Below are 17,507 nucleotides of genomic sequence, written 5' to 3' on the forward strand. Positions count from 1 at the left end.
TAAATAAATCTCTAAATTTTATCTTTAATCAGAGGGTGGTGAGACTGTGGAATTCATTGTCACAGAGCTGTGGAGACCAAGTCATTGGGGATACTTAGCGTGGAGGTTGATGGGTTCTTGATTAGTCGGAGCGTCAGAGTTTACGGGGAGAATGGGATTGAGTGGGAAAACAGATCAGTCACTATGGAATGGTGGAGCAGACTCAATGGGCCAAATTCAGTGCCTATGTCTTACATGTCACCAAGGTCAGCATCTGCCACTGAGATCCGGAATGTTCTGATAGCCTCGAGGAGGTATTTAGTGAAAGGCCGAGCTCTTTATAAGGAAGCACACAGGTTTTGCTGTTTACTGTGGCCAAGTTCTGCATCAAAGCTTTGGTTTTGCCCTCCACTCTTCATATTACCTGTAGTGGAAATTGGGGGAGAGAAGGGTTCTGTGTATTTGAACAACCTGTTCTGATTCAGACGAAAGCATGGGTCTGACGACTCTCATTCACAGACTTTCTGCAGTAGCACAGGCTCAGATTTAGTCCGTAAACAGGCTGGCTATATCTCCAACACGTAACTGCAAGTGGGCAGGAGGTGCTCAGCCCCTCTTGCTGATGATCATTTGACAAGTGGGTGGGCAGATCGAGTCTTTGAGTGTGTATGGGGGTGGGCAGCGTGAAGTGGGTCTTCATCTCGCTTTCTCCCCTCCAGGACCTCATCCTCCACTAGAGCTGGGATGGGCAGCTTGAGACTGAGTGGGGCTGCAACTAAATCTGCTCTCGCCATTGTGGAGTGAGAAATAGTGGGCAACACCTCTGAACACAAACACACACACGCACACACAGAAATACTCACATCCACATATCATTTAAACACATAAACCCTGGTGAAGGGCCTCAAGCCAGAACATTGCTGTTCATTCCCCTCTAAAGATGCTGCCTGACCTGCTGAGCCTCTGGATTTCCAGCATCTCCAGACCCTCTTGTATCATAAATTCCAACTATAGCCCACCATACACACAATTTAACACACCATTACATACACACAAATACACGTACACACTCCTTATTACATCCCTGTGCACAGACATCCTAACGCACCCCACACACACACACACACACCCTTATCACACCACTCCACACAGAGATACACACACATAACTTAACACACCACTCTCTCCAGACAGACAAAGACACGCACTCATCCCTGAGCAGAGACACCCTAATGCATGACCCCACATAGCTTCAGTAATGCACATACCCCTCCATTAAAGACACGTGTACCCTAACCCACGTCCACACATATCCTACCACACAGGGATGTGAAGAGAATGATATAATTTTAGAGACAGCTCTTGTTTTTTTTAAAAATCGAAAAGCATCTTATATTTGGGAAATCAGTAACTGTAGACATGGGGGCGGGGGTGGAGAGAATGTGCTCCACTGCTGCTGAGCTGGACAATGAAGTTGAGGATGGATTCTCTGACTGGGTTCTAATGCCAACCATCCGTTCTCCTGCCCCGTCCAGCTCCAGCAAGCCCCAATTCATCACCCGCCCCCCCCAACTTCTGGAACAACCTCCAAACTAGCTTGGTGTTGAATGAAGCTTGGCTGCAGTTTGCCAGGGTAAGGCTCAGATTGACAGGTGGGGCAATGGCCACAGAAACCTCTCCCTCACTTCAGGTTGGTAAACTCCTCCCCTGCCCCCTCCTCCCACTCAGGTCACCACCAACCACCCCCACCCCCAACCCCAGCATAAAGTTACTTGAACGATTCACAAAACATTCACACTAACCTAACATCTTAGCCACAGACCTAACCTGCACATGCAACATTATAAATGTACCCAGGTTTAATTTTTTTTATGAAATCAGAACAAACAAAAAGAGTCCATCTTTTGTCACTGCTGCTCACTAAAGTTAATTTTCACAAAGCATTTCACTCATCTCGGGATATTAATTCTGTAAACATATTCCTCTGAGGTTCTAAACAAAATGTACCTCTGATAAAAAGAAAAAAAACATTCAACTTTGTTTTAAATATGCAAATATTAAACAGCTCAATTTACATACAGTGAGTTTACATAAGAAGCAAAACAAAGGCACATTTAACTTCAAGGTGCGGTTTCACTAGCTTTGCGTCTAAGTTTCTCAGTGCGGTCAGCTCAAGGCTGCTTTGGAGTGAGATGGAGCCTTGGAGGGATTGAGCCACACCTGTAGTTTTGCTTTGTGAGGGTTTCTGGGACAGGTACTTCCAAGCTTGTTCTGGCTTTGTCACCGGTGCAAGCCATCTTGACTTGGCTTCCTGCCAGCACTTGCCGGACGCTCGACTGACTGTACCACACGCAGACTCTGCAGAGTTTGTCCAACGAGCCCCAGCGTTTTAAATTGGGTGGATGCAGCCACCACCCACTGCTTCTCTCCCACCCCCCCTCCCCCCGTTCCCAACCAGTGTTCCTTCCCCTCCCTCCCTCCCTCAACACTGTCACATGAATCAGAATCCATTTACCCCCACCAAGTCCCATTACTCTGACGTTGCCATCAAGGAAAGAGATAAATTAAGCTGTACCCAACACTGGTCCTTTCCAACCTTGCCCTCTACGACAGAAGGAGTGGAGGCTTGGGCAACCTTCATCATGAAAAGGTATTGATTACTTCGTACCCATCAGTATCAAAGCACCTTAAATTAGTACCCTACAGATCCATTTTCAATCACACACAACTTGAAACAAGATTCGTTACTGACTGAGGAAGCAGGGACAGCCTACAGAGGTTGGGAAAATGGCCTCGCACTCATGATGTAGAAGCACCAAGCTGTGAGGCGCAATTCGCTGTGCAGAGTCCAGGCAGACCAAAGGCCTAACTGTGCTGGGAATGGACGAAGCTCTTCAGACGAGTCCACCTCAGTGGTAACGTGATTCCCGGTTGCGATGCTTCACAGAAGCAGACCACCTCACTTTGGACAGACAGCGCCGAGCTAGGGGGATGAGACACTGGAAGACGTCGACCGTTTTGCTCTTTCGGGATTTCTTCGACTGGCCTGCGGCCAGAAGTGGAGAGTTGTCTTAGGAGCTGGGGTCATCCACGTGACCTTTCCCCGATTAGTCTGGTGGCTGTGGACCTGCTGTCCGCACCAGCTTAACAGATATCACATGGGGGAGAAATCTGAGACAGTAACCGGTCGTATCAGAGTGCAACAGACTGGTGAAGGCCCCTCTGAAAGTGGGTATTTACATCGTATATTCAGTGCCAAGTCCGTACCCAGGAAAGGCTGCAGTCAGAGCGGGCACTTGTAAACATCTTTCAAAGTTCACAAAAGAAAAGTTGAAAAAATGTGTTATATTCTTCATACGCAGGTTGGTTTGTCTGGGTAGTATTCTGACACATTGCTTCCAATTACTTTGCCTCCTGGAGCTTTCATGAGAAGAGGCCGGCTGAACGACTCAGCTATGACCGATTGTCCTTGGCGACATTGTGAGCCATCCAGTTCACTTTGGTCTTCCAGCTCTCTCGCAGCGCCTCGTCGAACTTCATCTTGAATTGCCTCAGAGCCTCGTCCTCCGTCTTCCCCAAAGCAAGCGAATCCTGCAAGTAAAAATAAACATCGCCGTCACATTCCCCCAATGGCACTTTATCAGGTACAACTCCTCATTAATACAAGTATCAAGTCAGCCAATCACGTGGCAGCAGCTCATTGTATGAACTCATGCAGACATGGTCAAGAGGTTCAGTTATCGTTCAGACGAGATGTCAAAATGGGGAAGAGATGTGATCTAAGTGACTTTAACCACGGAAGGATTGTTGGTGCCAGATGGGGTGGTTTGAGTATCTCAGAAACTGCTGATCTCTTGGGACTTCCATGTACACAGTCTCTAGAGTTTACAGAGAATGGTGTGAAAAACAAAAAGCTTCCAAGGACCAACACTTCCATGGGTAAAAACACCTTGTTAATGGGAGAGGTCAGAGGAGAATGGCCAGACTGGTTCAAGCTGACAGGAAGGTGACAGTAACTCGAATAACCTCCCTTTATAACAGTGGTGTGTAGAAGAGCATCTCCGAATGCACAACATGTCAAACCTTGAAGTGGATGGGCTACAGCAGCAGCAGCCCGTGAACATACACTCAGAGACCACTTTATTAGGTGTAGGAGGAGCCTGATAGAGTGGTCTGAGTGTAAGTGCATAAGCAGCAGCCAGGTGGAGAAGTTTGCCTATTTGCATGCCAGAATGCCCTGCCTTCCTCTCTAGTGCTTGCTAGAACTTTACACTTCACCTGTCTCTCCTCCTTACCACGTTCTGATGTTCCTTGTATAGGCAACCCCTGTGTAAGGGGGAGGCATTGTGCTCCGCACGGGAGTGAGATAGATCAACTAGTTGCAACAGCAACCTCGCACTCAATGTCTGTAAGCCCAAGGAACTGATCATGGGCTTCAGGAAGAAGTTGTTGGGAGAACACACACCAGTCCTCATTGAGGGGTCAGTGGTGGAAAGGGTGAGCAGTTTCAAGTTTCTGGGTGTCAACGTCTATCCTGAACCCAACATATTCTTGCAATTATGTAGAAGATACACCAGCGGCTATATTTCACTAAAAGTTTGAGAAGATTTGGTATGTCACCAAAGACGAACAAATTTCTACTTAAGAGCTGTGGACAGCATTCTAATTGGTTGCATCACCGCCTGGTATGGACAGGATCAGAAAAAGCTGCTGAGGGTTGTAAATTCAGCCAGCTCCTTCCTGGGCATTAACCTCCCCAACATCGAGGACATCTTCAAAAAGTGATGCCTCAACAGGGTAGCATCCATCATAAGGACCCTCACCACCTAGGACAGGGGTTCCTAACCTTTTTTATGCTGTGAACCAATAGCAAATGGACTCCAGGCTGTGATCAGGGACATGTCCTCTTCTCAGTACCCAACATCAGGGAGGAGGTACAGGAGCCTGAATACTAGCACTCAATGATTGAGGAACAGCTTGTTCTCCTCTGCGGTCAGATTTATGAACAGGGCACAAACAGTAGTTCACAATTTCTTCCTGGCATTGTTTATCGTAACTTTAACAATTGTTACACCTTGCACTGTACTGCTGCCACAAAACAACAGATCTCACAACATACGTCCATGATAATAAACCTGATTCTGAATCTTGCTGTGTATAAACTGGCCGCATTTTTTCCTAAACAATAGAAGAACTTCTGTTGCCTTGACGGAGACTTAGTGCACGATTTTACTTTCTGCTGCCTGCCCGTATCAGCAGACAGTGCATTTCCTCACCTTGAGATACTGGATATCTTTGGCGCAGCTCAGCTCAGGAAGTCCGGCAGCCTGCATCAGTGCAAAGAGATTAATGAAGAGGGGGCAGTGCTTTCGGAGAATCATGTAGGCTTGTTCACAATGTTTCCGGAACCTTTCCGAGGAACAGGGAGAGAGAGAGAGAGAGGGGAAAAATCCATGTGAATCCCAAAATCACACAGCTACAAAAACACAAAACATGCACCAAGGCTGAAGGACATGTACACACCCACATCCAGCGGGCATTTTTAAACTGATCGCGCTTCATTTGAGAGTACGTCTCTGGACTGTGGGAGAAAACTGGAGCTCTCAGAGAAAACCCATGTGGTCATGGTGAGGACATACAAACTCCGTACAGACAGTGCCAGGAATTGAACTGGGGTCCCCGGTGCAATAAATCATTGCACCAACCTTTACGCTACTGTGTCGCCCTCTGTATTACCATAGTGCACCTGGTATGACGTGGCTAAAGCCCAGAAAGAGTTTTATGCCATGGGCAGCCCCTATCGTGTTTTGTACACCTAATCCTATTGTAGTGGCAAAAGTAAACCTGAACTAAACAAGGCAATTGCCGCTGGCTGTGACCGTTACGGAGTGGTTGCACTTGGATGATGCACCCCAACTCCAATGATTGCTCTAAAAGTCGAATCTTTTATTTGACCCTTTATTATCAAGCACACAATCTTGAAACAATGAAACTTAGAGGATTCTACGGGGGATGTATCGAGAGCATCCCGAGCAGCTGCATCACTGCCTGGTTCGGGAATTGCACCGTCTCAGATCGCAAGACTCTGCATCGGGTAGTGAGGTCAGCTGAGAACATCATAGGGGTCTCTCTTCCTGCTATTACAGACACTTACACTACACGCTGTATCCGCCAAGCTAACAGCATAGTGAAGGACCCCATGCACCCCTCATACAAACTCTTCTCCCTCCTGCCATCTGGCAAAGGGCACTGAAGCATTTGGGCTCTCACGACCAGACTATGTAACAGTTTCTTCCCCCAAGCCATCAGACTCCTCAATACCCAGAGTCTAGACTGACATCTACATCATTCATTATTATAATGAAATTTGTCCTCTACTCTGCCCATTGTCTTGTTTATTAATTACTTTTTTCTGAGTTGACATTACTCCAAGTATTAGGCAGTACCTAGGGGCTCACTTTCAAGGACTCTTCATCTCAAGTTCTTGATATTTATTGCATATTTAGTTATTATTATTATTTTGGTTTTATTTGTATTTGCGTAGCTTGTTGTATTTTGCACATCAGTTGTTTGTTTCTTTGTTGTGAACGGTTTTTCACTGATGATGTTTTTTTTTGCATTTACTGTGAAAGCTGGCAAGAAAATGAGCATCAGGGTTGTGTATGGTGACATGTATGTACTCCGATAATAAATTTACTTTGAACTTACCTTTCAAACTTCTCACTGTTGTTGGTTTTCCCTTGCTGTATCACGTGGACAAAGTCGTGTGTTAAAATGAAAGGGACCCGCTCCCGGTTGATGCCAAACTTGCTCTTAAAGTTTCCCAGGAAGTGTCCGAAGTCAATGTGGAAGAGCTGAGTGAGACAAGGATGGAAATTGAAGGATACTTACAAGTTGTCAAACAATATCACTCAGCAAGAAATCGGTGATGCAAATGAAGAAATTTATCTCATAATTCCACTTGGGGCGGTAGTGTGCTGATTAGCACAAAGCTTTACGACACAAGCTGTAGATCATGGTTCAATTCCCACCACTATTATTTATTTATCAATGACTAATTAACCCACTAGCTAGCACTTCTGTTAAATATACAAACTCACTAATACTTTATCCTCAAGTAGATCCGGTTTCTTTCTCTGAAGCCAATCTCTCTTTGTCCCTTGCTAACAGGAAACTCGTTAGTTCTGCTTTCTAGTTAAAACTGGCCACATTTTTATTGTTGTCCCAAGCCACCTGCCCTGCAGATAAGGAGCACAAACATTTACATGTGCAGCAGACTTACGACATCCAAAGCCACTTTGCCATCGACTTTTAAAGAGAACTCGCCGCATTTACGCAATCACAGTCATTTTTGGGGAAACTGATCCCCACAGTGAGCTAGTGACACATTGTCATAGTGCAGAAACAGGCTCTTTGGCCTCCGAGTGTCCATGCTGATTGTAATAGCTATTTATTTTTATTTACTATGACTTCCTTTATCCATTTATTATTGTAAATTATAGTATATTTTTGGTGTTTTGCACTGGCTGCTGCTACCTGTTTCAGAATCCATTTACACCAATTCTATTTGCCTACATTAGGGCCATATTCTTTTAAGCCAGGGGTTCCCATGCATTAGGGTCTCCTGATATTTACTGAGGGGTCTGTGGATCCCAGGTTGGAATCCCTGCTCTGAGCCTTACACATCCAAGTAATTGTCCAAATGCCTTTCAAAGATGAGCTTTATTTGTCACGTGTACATCGAAACACACAGTGAAATGCCTCACTGCGTCAACAACCACCACAGTCTGAGGATGTGCTGGGGGCTGCCCACGAGTGCCTCCGTGCTTCTGGCGCCAGTGTGGGATGTCCATTACTCACTGATCTCACCCTGTACGTCTTTGGAGTGAAGGAGGAAACCGGAGCGCCCAGATGAAACCCGTGCCGTCATGAGGAGGATGTACGAACTCCTAACAGAACTGAACTCTGATGTTCTGATTGCTGGCGTTGTAAAGCGTTACGCTAATGGCTACACTACCGTACCATGTATCTGTGTGTGCAAAGCCAGCAGATGCACCTTCATGGTTTAATAGGGGTGTCAGTCCATCAGATGGACACCTCCTCCTCAGCATTCTCTCACCCGCCCATCTGCTTAACACCTAATTTCCAAGATGGCACTCATGACCTTGCGGCACCCCTACAGCATCTCCGTGGATTGCCAACACTTATGTCCCTGGAGTGGGTGGCTGTTTGAACCCTTGACCTGCCAACTTGGTGTCAGCTGACACTTGCAATGTTAGGGAGGTGCTGACATGGTGGGTGCAGGGGACAACAATTCTGAAGAGCTGGAGGTATCTCCAGCAGTCACTGGCTCAAGAAGGCAACATCCATCATCAAAGGTCCCGACCATCTGGGCCACGCCATCTTCCCTCAACTCCCATTGGGCAGGAGGTACAAAGGCTGAGTTTCAACACCACCAGGTTCAAGAACAGCTACTTCCCTTCAGCCATTCAGTACTGGAACCAGCCTGCACTACCCTAAACGACGTCAGTATAGCGACATGTCACCACAGTGGCATGGGAGCACTGCAGTCAGCGTAATGCTCTGCAGCACCAAGGTTAGAGGTTCGATTCCCGCTGCTGACCATCTTCCCTGTGACTGTGTGGGTTTCCTCTGGGTGCTCTGGTTTTCTCCCACTTTCTAAAGTTAGTGTTAGTGAGTTGTGGGCACGCTACGTCGGTGCTGGAAGCACGGTGAAACTTGCGGGCTGCTCCCAGCACAATTCTCGCTGATATGATTTGACGCAAACGATGCATTTTACTGTATGTTGTGATGCATGTGACAAATAAATCTAATCTTGTCTATAGCTTTGATCACTTCTACAATAGACATTTCTTTGCTCAGAATGTGTTCTTTCTTGACAAATTGATGTTGTCCTTGTGTATCTCATGCTGAATCCACGTGATGCTGCTGATAGTAAGTTTTTCATTGCACTTGCGCATACACAGGCAATTGTGCACCTGATGGTAAACTTGTCCATGACTTTGAAAGGGACTCTGAAGCACCACCTCCTCCACCAATTGAGGCCTTCTGAGCTGGAGTGAGGGATGTTAACCTGTGAGGTCCTGGGGATTAAGCCTGGGTCAACCCGAATGAGATGAGAGGGGATGAAATGAGATTAACTCACCACTGCACCCCCACCCCCCCATTCAACTCCAACACTGATCCAACTATCCCTGCAAGGCCATGCATGCTTTCCAAAGCTTGGAATCAGGTTATCATAGCTTCCCCCTTTGTACCTGTCCGTTTTCCCTGATCATAATGTTGTCACTGTGTCGGTCACCGATTCCAAGCACGTAGGTAGCTACACAGTAGCCGGCACACGAGAGGGTGAACTCTTCAATGGCTCGTTCCAGTGCCTCCCTGAGAAGGATGAAGAGGAGAACCTTTATTGTACATTACCAAAGGGTAAAACAACACTTAATCTGGCACTTTCCCGTAGCAGAGTCTCCAAATGAATGTTGCAGCCTCCATACACAACCCAAGTCTGCTCCTATGACTGATGGTCAAACGGCGACACTGATACAGACAGCTACGGAAGGCTCACACAGAACGTCAAGAGGTCTGGGATTCAAGGAAACTTGGCTGAATGGATTCAGAATTAGCTTGTACACAGAGAAAAGAGGGTGGAGTGTGTTCTGCAAGGATCTGTTCTGGAATCCTTGCTCATTGTGATTTTCATAAAGTGACTCTGACGAGGAGGCAGAAGGGTGGTTAGTAAGTTTGCAGATGACATGAAGGTTGGTGGTGCGGGGTACAGTGAAGGTTGTTGTAGGTTACGAGAGGATGAAGAGCTGGGCTGAGAAGTGGCAGACCTGGAGAAGTGTGAGTTCAACCTGGATCAGTCCCCTTTGGACACTGCAGCATGAAGGAGGAGTACAGGGTTAACGACTGGGTTCTTAGCGGTGTGGGGGAACAGAGGGGTCTTGGGTCCACGTTCATAGGTCACTGAAAGTTGCCACACAAATAGACAGGGTGGTTAAGAAGGCATAAGTTTGGATAAGTTTTGGGTAAGTTTCGTTGGCCTTCGTCAGCCAGGGGACTGAGTTCAGGAGACACGTGGCATTGTCGCTCGGGTTAGACTACACTTGGAGTATTGTGTTCAGTTCTGGTTGCCTCGTTATAGGAAGAATATGGAAGCTTTACAGAGATGTTACAGGACTCCACAGGAGAGGAATGATTAAACATCTGTTATTAAAATAATTAGCAGGAAATGGAGAAGAAGCAGGGGAGTGGGATAACCAGATTATTCTTTAAAGCAGCTTGCATAGACTAGATGAACTGAATGGTCTCCTCCTGTGCTGAACTAGCACACCGGTGCATCTGCCCTTCGAAGCCAATACAGACCCTTTAGAGCATCTTTTGGGTGAGTTGGTACATTGGAGTTACCAAACCTTCTCTTCGCAAATCTCTCCACTCTATTTATGATCAAACAAACAAGTAAGTGAGAGGAAAGGACACTATGGATTGGGAGGCTTGAACCTCTGCTCACTGGCACGACCAGTACTCGAGGTCATAGGTTAAGGGTGAAAGGTGAAATATTTAAGGAGAACCTGAGGGTGAACTTCTTCACTCAGAGGGTGATGAGAGTGGGAACGAGCTGCCAGTGGAAGTGGTGGATGGAGGTTCAACTGCACCATTAAGATAAATTTAGATAGGCACTTGGTGGGGTCTCCAAGAGGACCACAACTTGTCGCGGTTTGGAGGCACTGCGTTCCTCAATGACCCTGAGACCTTGATAGAGTCACCCATGCCAAACAGGTCAAAGGGTAGAGGCCAGACTAAAAATGGTCAACCGGTCCTCCAAGTTTGGGGGTTCAGTTCAGGACTAACAGCCCTGACTGGTCAAACAAAACTGTTATGGAAACAGCAATGGAGAATCCTTCTGCATCTGAGTGGCGAAGGACAGACAGAGATGGAGGATCTTCACTGCTGCCCTAGACGCTAGTGATGTAATGGGCAGTGAGCACATGGATGAGAGGGTTGTGGAGGGCTCGGCGGCAGGTGGAGGTCGATTGGACAAGGCAGAATAATGGTTTGGAACTGACTAGATGGGCCAAAGGACCTGAGCCCTCTGCTGCAGTGCTCTGTGACTCCGTTATTTCCCACTGGAAGGCCCAGCACCATTCCAATATCACTGCTGAAAGCACACAGCGCAAAAGCCAAAAGCAGAAACAGTGGTGAGATCACCACAAAATGTCGCCGGAAAGCAGCAACACAAAGACTCACACGTAATTATGAACAAGGCACGTGCCATCCAATAACCAACACCTTAGACACGGTCACTGCGACTCTCAACTGAGAGAGGCTCACTGAGGGAAGGAAATTCCGGCCAAATGTTACGGGACTGCAGGTACGAGAAACACATCGGATAGACTGTGCTCAGCGCAGTGACAAGCAAACAACAAAGCCTTTTTAGCTTGTTTAATAAAATAATTGGGAGTAAAGTTTCAAGAATTCCAAACATTCCAAACGAACAAGCTGCGTGTTGTTCCAATTGTAAGTTTAATTCCAGCAAGTAATTGGTCAGAACACATTTGGAGTGTTGTGAGCAGTTTTGGGCATTCCAGAGGTATACCGTATTTTCCATAAAGCGCAGAAAGAGGCTATTCTGTCCATTGGCTCTATACTAGCTCTCAAGGCAATCCCATTCTACCACTCATTTCCTTGAAACTTATTCCCTTTCACAGGAACCCACACAAAATGCAGGAGGAACTCAGCAGGTCAGGAAAGGAAGAGGGAAGATGCCTGAATAAAAATGTGGGAGGGGGGAGGGGAAGGAGGCTAGCTGGAAGGTGATAGGTGAAGCCCGGTAGGTTGGAAAGATAAAAGACTGGCGGAGGAGAGATCGGACAGGGGATCTGGAGTTTCCCCATTACCCACTGGGGCAGTTTTGGGCCCCATATCTAAGAATGTGCTGGCATTGGAGAAGGTCCAGAGGAGGTTTATGAGAATAATCCCAGGAACTAAAAGTTCATTGTATGAAGAGCATTTGATGACTCCGGGCCTGTACTCATTGGAGTTTAGAAGAATTGGGGGGGGGGGGGGCCTGAAACCTATCGAGTTTGTCCAGCCGCCAAGAGTTTCATTAGCGTAGGCCTTGACTCTAGCCCAGGTTGGAACCAGAGCTGGTGTAACAGGAAATTCAATGTCAACTTGTGCTCTACCTAGCCTAACCTGCTCAATAAAAAGGGGGGCAAAACGAGGAAGAAAACATGCACAGGAGGTCACTCATCATCTTCGGGAAATAAAAATCGCCAGTACCCACCTGATGGTAATGGCCTTTGATCTTTCAGATACCGTCTGAATGAGGAACCGTAGAGGCGGATAACAAAGAAACAGGCCCTTTGGCCAATCGAGTTCAAACTGACCGTTAAGCATCCACTGACACTTATCAACATGAATTCCATTTTAAAAATCATTTCTGGCATAACACTCTGAATTAAAAAGGGTTCCCCCCCCCCCACCACCCCTCAAGATTACATACCCTGGGTTCTTTGATTTCAACCAGTTCAAAAGAGCATCTTTATTGAAAGCTGCCGTGGCTGCCATATTGCTTTTATTGAGCTGGATATTCGCGATGGTCTCCGAATGTGGAACCACCTCGATCACTCCCGTTTTATCTCCGGTGGAGAGACAGGCATAAGGAATCATCCTGAAAGAGATTGGACGGCAATATGAACATCTTCCATTTCAGCAACCAAAGAAAATATGATCGGTGTTTACTGTATTAAGACACTGTACCTGACCCTAGAACATCTGATAATTGGACACCGCAGTAGTAAAGCGGTTAGCGCGACGCTATTACAGTTCCGGGTGTTCTGCAGTTCAGAGTTCAATTCTGGCGCTGTCTGTAAGGAGTCTCTGTACGTTCTTCCCACAGCACGAGTGGGTTTCCTCCCATAGGCCGGGTAGGTTAATTAGTCATTGCAAATTGCCCTATGATTAGGTTAGGGTGAATCGGGTTCGCTGGGGAGGTGTGGCTCAAAGGGCTGGAAGGGCCTATTAGGCACTGTATCTCTAAATTAGGGGTTCCTAACCTTTTTTATGCCATGGAATACCATTCAGCAAAAGACCTGTGGAGTTCCCGCACTACATAAATTAAAAAAAATAAACTTTTTACACTGTGGATAAAAGGTTGCTATTGTAACGCAGGAAACATGGTGACTAATATACCTACTAGGTGGCATTGTAGTACAGTGGCTAATGTAATGCTTTACAGCTCCAGCGATCGCGGTTCAATTCCCGCCACTGTCCGTAAGAGAGACCACGTGGGTTTCTTCCAGGTGTTCTTCCCACATTCCAAATTTGCGCGGGTTCGGGTGAGAGTTGTGAGTGTGCTCCGTTGGTGCCGGAAGCACGGCGACACTCGCGGGCTACCCCCAGCACATCTTCGGACCGCGTGGGTCGCTGACGCAAATGGCGCATTTCACTGTTTTGTTTTATGTTTCATTGCACATGTGACAAATAAAGCTAATCTCTCTCGCTCTCTCTCTCTCACTCTCCCTTTCTTCTTAATATTGAAAGTCTACACAAAGGATGTTTTCGGTAGTGGGAGCCTGTATGAACAGAGGCACAGCCTCAGAATAAGACATGCTCCCTAATCCAGGCAGCATCTTAATAAATCTCTGCTTACCGTCCTGGTAGATCTTTTGTTAAATGTTACATTGCTGGAGGATTTGTGGCCAATCTGAAGTGCAACAGAGGAATTGATGTAGGAGGTAGTAGAACCGCTTAAAAAGATTGCAGATAAACGAGAATAAGCACTTTCACAAGGTCATAAAAATAGCATTATAAGGATAAACCCCAGAGATTGTGTAGGCACTGGAAGTCCAGACAAACCCTCTCTAACTCTCCTGCACTATAAGTTTCGTCAAGATGGAGCAGGTGAACAATGCGACCAACGGTGATGTCCAGCAGACAGTTCACGAATCTACTTCTTCTTTCAAATTGATTCTACAGTAGGGCTGAGTGCGATTGGAACCTGTGGTTTACATTTTGATGGTGTGCTTTCAGGGTGATTGAATGATCTGGCGCATTGTTGTCTCCAAGAGAGTTCACTGAGGTTTGGACCAGAGGGTCCGGCCTGGAGGCCAGAAAGCCTGAAGACAAGGCGTGAGCCCACATTCGGTTCCACTGCTTCTCTCTGACTGAGGCGTTGAGGGTGCAAGCTCCATCGCTTCTCTCCAACTGAGGCATCGAGCATGGTTGAAATTGATGAGAACAAGAGCAGAGGGCAGGCAGGTGTTCAGTGCCGTCTGTCTGCGTTTAAACGGCCTTCCCCTCCCTCCCTCTAGCCGCTGTCAGGGGGAAGTGCAGAGGTCTTGGGATCCATGTTGCTGGATTCTGGCTACTCATTCTTTTACTATTTTTGAGTGATTTGATCGGGACAATTGATGCAGACTAGGGTGATATGGCGAAGAGCAGCCTTGTGGCTAGCATTGGACTAATGGCACAGCACTGAACTGAACTGAATCCCACTGGATTGACGCTTGCTATTCTGTGTGTTGTTTTGCCCTTTGTGCTATGTGCTCTTTTATCCTGTGTTGGGTGTTTGATGGTTTTTTGAATGGGTTCCATAGTTCTTTTTTGTTTCATGGCTATCTGCGGGAGGACCAATCTCAGAGATGTATTCTGTATACATACTTTGATAGTAAAAGTACTTTGAATTTTTGAAGCTTTGATACCCTCACAATATGACACCAGATCCAACATCCTAATGAGGTCTGCCAATAGGAAAGGCAACATTATACACAGATATCAGGAACTTAATATGCTAATAAATGGCACATTTCAGATTGTGTAATAATAGGGCCTAGGGAGTAGTTCTGAATGTACTGCATATTATTGTTAAGGTTGTTCAAAGCACTCTGAAGAATTGTTTCACAATATTATAAATTCTCTGGTATTCTATTATTCCCCACAACACTATATCATCACTGAGAGGAAGTTCTGCTTCATCAGCGAGGAAGTTTGCCAATAGAACAAAGACCGGCCTGCACTTCACAGCATGCAGTTCAAGGTCTCACCAGATGGGGGTGGCACCGAGCACCATTTCTGGGTGAGGCATTACAGTGAATACTGTATCCCTGCACTCTCATTTCTAAACTAAATTTCCAGAAGTGGCTTGGAAGGCATGTGTTTCACGGTGCAGCCTTGTATGGCCTTTTGGATGACCCGATGTTACAGATCGAAACGTTGAGACAGCGGGTGAGGCCTGTGCGCTCAATCAACGCTGCGGATGTTGCTGGTCTCCCCTCTCGCTGTGGCAGGAGATATCTCTCTCTCCTCCTCCCCCCCCCCCCCCCCCCCGTTAGAGTGAGAGAGGGCCTATTGAGAAGTCAAGGTGTTGGGATGGATGGTAATTCTTGAAGGACTGCAGATCATGGTCTTTGGGGCTTGTTAACTCTTGGTGGATGGTGGGGAGGGGCGATGCTTTCTGCTGGAGAAAATGTGGAGGGGAAGTGGGGAGGGGTGATGCTTTCTGCTGGAGAAAATGGGGAGGGGAAGTGGGGAGGGGCGATGCTTTCTGCTGGAGAAAATGGGGAGGGGAAGTGGGGAGGGGTGATGCTTTCTGCTGGAGAAAATGTGGAGGGGAAGTGGGGAGGGGCGATGCTTTCTGCTGGAGAAAATGGGGAGGGGAAGTGGGGAGGGGTGATGCTTTCTGCTGGAGAAAATGTGGAGGGGAAGTGGGGAGGGGCAATGCTTTCTGCTGGAGAAAATGGGGAGGGGCGATGCTTTCTGCTGGAGAAAATGGGGAGGGATGATGCTTTCTGCTGGAGAAAATGTGGAGGGGAAGTGGGGAGGGGTGATGCTTTCTGCTGGAGAAAATGTGGAGGGGAAGTGGGGGGGGTGATGCTTTCTGCTGGAGAAAATGGGGAGGGGAAGTGGGGAGGGGCGATGCTTTCTGCTGGAGAAAATGGGGAGGGGAAGTGGGGAGGGGAAGTGGGGAGGGGTGATGCTTTCTGCTGGAGAAAATGGGGAGGGGAAGTGGGGAGGGGCGATTCTTTCTGCTGGAGAAAATGGGGAGGAGAAGTGGGGAGGGGCGATGCTTTCTGCTGGAGAAAATGGGGAGGAGAAGTGGGGAGGGGCGATGCTTTCTGCTGGAGAAAATGGGGAGGGGAAGTGGGGAGGGGCGATGCTTTCTGCTGGAGAAAATGGGGAGGAGAAGTGGGGAGGGGCGATGCTTTCTGCTGGAGAAAATGGGGAGGGGCGATGCTTTCTGCTGGAGAAAATGTGGAGGGGAAGTGGGGAGGGGCGATGCTTTCTGCTGGAGAAAATGGGGAGGGACGATGCTTTCTGCTGGAGAAAATGTGGAGGGGAAGTGGGGAGGGGTGATGCTTTCTGCTGGAGAAAATGGGGAGGGGAAGTGGGGAGGGGCGATGCTTTCTGCTGGAGAAAATGGGGAGGAGAAGTGGGGAGGGGCGATGCTTTCTGCTGGAGAAAATGGGGAGGGGAAGTGGGGAGGGGCGATGCTTTCTGCTGGAGAAAATGGGGAGGAGAAGTGGGGAGGGGCGATGCTTTCTGCTGGAGAAAATGGGGAGGGGTGATGCTTTCTGCTGGAGAAAATGTGGAGGGGAAGTGGGGAGGGGCGATGCTTTCTGCTGGAGAAAATGGGGAGGGGCGATGCTTTCTGCTGGAGAAAATGTGGAGGGGAAGTGGGGAGGGGTGATGCTTTCTGCTGGAGAAAATGGGGAGGGGAAGTGGGGAGGGGAAGTGGGGAGGGGTGATGCTTTCTGCTGGAGAAAATGGGGAGGGGAAGTGGGGAGGGGCGATGCTTTCTGCTGGAGAAAATGGGGAGGGGAAGTGGGGAGGGGCGATGCTTTCTGCTGGAGAAAATGGGGAGGGGAAGTGGGGAGGGGTGATGCTTTCTGCTGGAGAAAATGGGGAGGGGAAGTGGGGAGGGGTGATGCTTTCTGCTGGAGAAAATGTGGAGGGGAAGTGGGGAGGGGTGATGCTTTCTGCTGGAGAAAATGGGGAGGGGAAGTGGGGAGGGGCGATGCTTTCTGCTGGAGAAAATGGGGAGGGGAAGTGGGGAGGGGCGATGCTTTCTGCTGGAGAAAATGGGGAGGGGAAGTGGGGAGGGGTGATGCTTTCTGCTGGAGAAAATGGGGAGGGGAAGTGGGGAGGGGTGATGCTTTCTGCTGGAGAAAATGTGGAGGGGAAGTGGGGAGGGGTGATGCTTTCTGCTGGAGAAAATGGGGAGGGGAAATGGGGAGGGGCGATGCTTTCTGCTGGAGAAAATGGGGAGGGGAAGTGGGGAGGGGTGATGCTTTCTGCTGGAGAAAATGGGGAGGGGAAGTGGGGAGGGGTGATGCTTCCTGCTGATTCTGCATGGGAGGTGGGAGGGTAGCTTTGGGGTTCTAACGTATTTCTGTCATTCATTCTGTGGATGTTTCCGAAGAGTAAGGGTTTCAGGTTATATACTGTATACATTCTTTGACAGTAAATGGAACCATTGATACGGATTTACCTTGAAGATAATGAGC

At 47.8% G+C, this 17,507-nt stretch overlaps 1 protein-coding gene across 5 annotated transcripts in view; it reads right to left on the bottom strand.

The window, feature by feature from the left end:
• Nucleotides 1-2,462: 2,462 nt before the first annotated feature.
• pik3cd (phosphatidylinositol-4,5-bisphosphate 3-kinase, catalytic subunit delta) overlaps nucleotides 2,463-17,507 on the bottom strand; it is a 248,283-nt gene continuing 233,238 nt past the window's right edge. For all 5 annotated transcript variants that reach the window (XM_059952278.1, XM_059952276.1, XM_059952277.1 and 2 more), the window contains 5 exons: nucleotides 12,506-12,673; nucleotides 9,258-9,381; nucleotides 6,688-6,833; nucleotides 5,256-5,388; nucleotides 2,463-3,570 (listed from right to left, as the gene is read on the bottom strand). In XM_059952278.1, coding sequence (XP_059808261.1) covers nucleotides 3,433-3,570; nucleotides 5,256-5,388; nucleotides 6,688-6,833; nucleotides 9,258-9,381; nucleotides 12,506-12,673 — 709 coding nt within the window. In that variant the 3' untranslated portion in view covers nucleotides 2,463-3,432. The remainder of the gene's footprint in view (nucleotides 3,571-5,255; nucleotides 5,389-6,687; nucleotides 6,834-9,257; nucleotides 9,382-12,505; nucleotides 12,674-17,507) is intronic.

The sequence above is a fragment of the Hypanus sabinus genome, chromosome 27, assembly GCF_030144855.1.
Source record: "Hypanus sabinus isolate sHypSab1 chromosome 27, sHypSab1.hap1, whole genome shotgun sequence".
In the NCBI taxonomy this organism is placed as follows: Eukaryota; Metazoa; Chordata; class Chondrichthyes; order Myliobatiformes; family Dasyatidae; genus Hypanus; species Hypanus sabinus.